This window comes from Buceros rhinoceros, unplaced genomic scaffold, assembly GCF_000710305.1.
Source record: "Buceros rhinoceros silvestris isolate BGI_N320 unplaced genomic scaffold, ASM71030v1 scaffold13566, whole genome shotgun sequence".
Taxonomy (NCBI): domain Eukaryota; kingdom Metazoa; phylum Chordata; class Aves; order Bucerotiformes; family Bucerotidae; genus Buceros; species Buceros rhinoceros.
The window spans coordinates 25,211-27,999 of NW_010419416.1; the positions used below are offsets into that span (position 1 = coordinate 25,211).

The 2,789-nt window shown below is 39.5% G+C and overlaps 1 protein-coding gene across 1 annotated transcript in view; it reads left to right on the forward strand.

Moving 5' to 3' along the window:
- Window positions 1-2,789, forward strand: part of KIAA1598 (KIAA1598 ortholog) — a 52,899-nt gene that overhangs the window by 16,055 nt on the left and 34,055 nt on the right. The window contains 1 exon segment of the mRNA XM_010138910.1: window positions 2,235-2,332. Coding sequence (XP_010137212.1) covers window positions 2,235-2,332 — 98 coding nt within the window.

Genomic DNA, 2,789 nt, shown 5'->3' on the forward strand with positions numbered 1-2,789 from the left:
GGAAAGAGGCAGGGGATGATGTGATCTGCACAATGCAACCCATCTGAATACGAAATAAGACTCTGCAGCACCTCCTCCTTTTATTGGAGAAAGGTGTCAAGGATACGTTTAAAGAGAGCAAAGACTCTGGCTGTGGATCACAGAATGTGGTTAGGAGGATAGCAGGGTCAAAGAAGAGATATTTCAAAAAAGGTTCTGAAGTATATGCTTTCTGTCTTGCTGAATAATTCATTAAAGAACAAAATATGGCATGTTGTAAAGGATTTAGAACTCCTGGCTTCGCTCCTCTCTCTGGCCTTATTATTAAATGTTAATGACTTTACTTTTACAAGTGCTGAGTATTTTAAAAGCACTGGTGTCCTGTTTGCTATAGGAGAAGATATTCCACCCCTGTGCTGGAGAGAAGCACGTGTGTGTATGCTAACAGAGTGATCTGACAGCGTGTACCAGGAGGCAGCATTCTAGCCTAACCCGTGCTGCGTGGCTTCAGGGGAAAATCTGGTTACACCTTCGATTACCTGCTATGTGAAAGACCATATGTGATTAAAGATGTGTTTTGAAAACTCCCATTGATGCTTTGTGGTGATACCCAAAGTGAAATACACTTTTCTATGCATGTTAGATTCCAAGCAGTTGTGTTTTATGTTGGGAACCTTGGCAGTCTTTTAGCCTTTTCTCCATTCAAGAAAATGTTGGGTGGTTCTTGGACTGGTTCCTTCCCGCCCACCAGTTTTCTGTAAGGAGAGACAAATAACGTAGTACAGTCCAAGGCTCTTTGATTAATACCCTCTCATTTATTAAAGGGATAGTATTTCGTCCCTCAGATACCTTCCTCTATTTTTCCTATCTCATGCATTAGGAAAAGTTGATAGTAAAGCTGTAGTTTAATGGAACAAATGGTCTCAGAACAGCACCTGAAATTCATTTATAGGTTTTGGGTTTTCTTATTCTTTTTAGCTGACCTTTCAGCTACAACAAGAACTGAAAACTCAACTGTGTTGGTCAAGCAGTTTAGTGCATAGCCTGTATCTGAACAGAAACATTTCTTGTACACATTAATAAAGATTTATGGATATGCTTTCTTCTCTGTACGAGAGTGATATATGTATTGTAAGACCTGACTTAGTCCAGTTACCATGAATTTCAGTGAGACTTTTTTTTTTTCCATTAATTTCACTGGAAAGCACAAATCCATGAAACAGATGACTTGGTTCAAGAATTTTCTGGGAAAACAAGTCTTTTCATTTACTGTAGAATGTGTGTGCCTTTAATTTGGAGGGAAATATATCTGAGGCTCCTGAATTGGGAGCAGGGTGGGATATAGAATCAACATTTTCAAGATGTGAGACCAAACAGAATGACATCCAGCATGTCATCATCATCTGCAATTGATTAGCAACAATTTTCTCAGCTGATGGCGGGTATTTAGCAAACAGCAGTGCTATGGAATACTGGAAGCAGGTGGGGAATGAGAGCCCCTGAGATACATATCAATAAATTCATATTTTTGTGGTGTTTTTCTGTTAACCTAAACCTTGCTATATTATGCATGCAAACTGATTTCCTGTTAAGAAGCGATTATAATCAAATGTTTTATTCCATTGTGAATTTAATTTATTTCATATTTTGATAATTAAGGGACAAAAATTCTGAGGGGAAAATTACAAGCATTAGCTCTTCAGGTGATATTCTGACTCTGTTCATGTAATGTTGCAAAGACTATAAATTGGCAGCTGTTCAGGACAATTTCTTCAGTGAAAAGCTCCCACGTATTAACTGCCCGTTGTTTTGTTTATTTCCCTTGTGACAAGAACTCATGATCTAAAAAGAATTGAAGTGCATTAATTTGTTTTAAAGGATGCCTATTAAAAATTGCTTTCTGCTACCTCCATACCAGAGTCTCTGTGATGTGACAGTCTCCTGAGTAGGACTGAGGACACTCTGTGGTGGCAGATTGGTGCTATTATAGCAGGAAATGAATCATTTAGAATGCAGATAAAGACAGTGGTGCTGAACAAGGCAGCTTACCTCAGTGGAGTAAATCCGAAACTGCCGCCCAGTTATAGGTCTGTTACTTGACACTTCTGTGAAGTTCCTAAATTATTGAGGATGTACCTTGTACAATTTTGTATACGGTAAGGTGTTTCGTCCTCAATTGTACTTGCTATGATATTCCCTTTGTTGTTTTCTTCCAAGAATAAAATATATTTTTCATTTCCTTCCTCAAACTGTAGAGCTGCGAGATCAAATCGTATCTGTTCATGAGGAAAAGAAGACCTTAGCCATTGAACTGGAAAACCTGAGGTGCAAACTTGTAGAAGTAATTGAAGAAGTATGTATTGTACCATGGAAGGCGAGACCACGTTAGCGTGTAGTCAGTACTTTTTGTACCTAATTTTGCTAAAAAAGCCCAGTTGTGAAGTTAATTGAATACTATCTAATCGCAAGTCCTGCCAGCCTCCATATGATGGACCACTTAAGGCATACACCTAGAAGGGGCCGTCTACATCAGAGTCCAGTCTGCTGCTGTTGCTGGCACATGACTTTCCGTGATCTGTTCTAATGCCCGTGTTGTAACTCTCATCTCCGCTTCCTGACAGCCCCTCACAGCCCATGGGTTTTTTGGACTTCCTTAAACCTGTGGATGTGCAAGAAATACTTTTGGAGAATGTCCAGCTTAATCACTGGTGCTACTTCATTGAGCATATCCTTGAGTTTAGCCATTGGCAGAGCCCTGTCATGGTAATTAGACCAGCAAATTGGCTTTTTGAGCCAGGAGAGTTTCATTC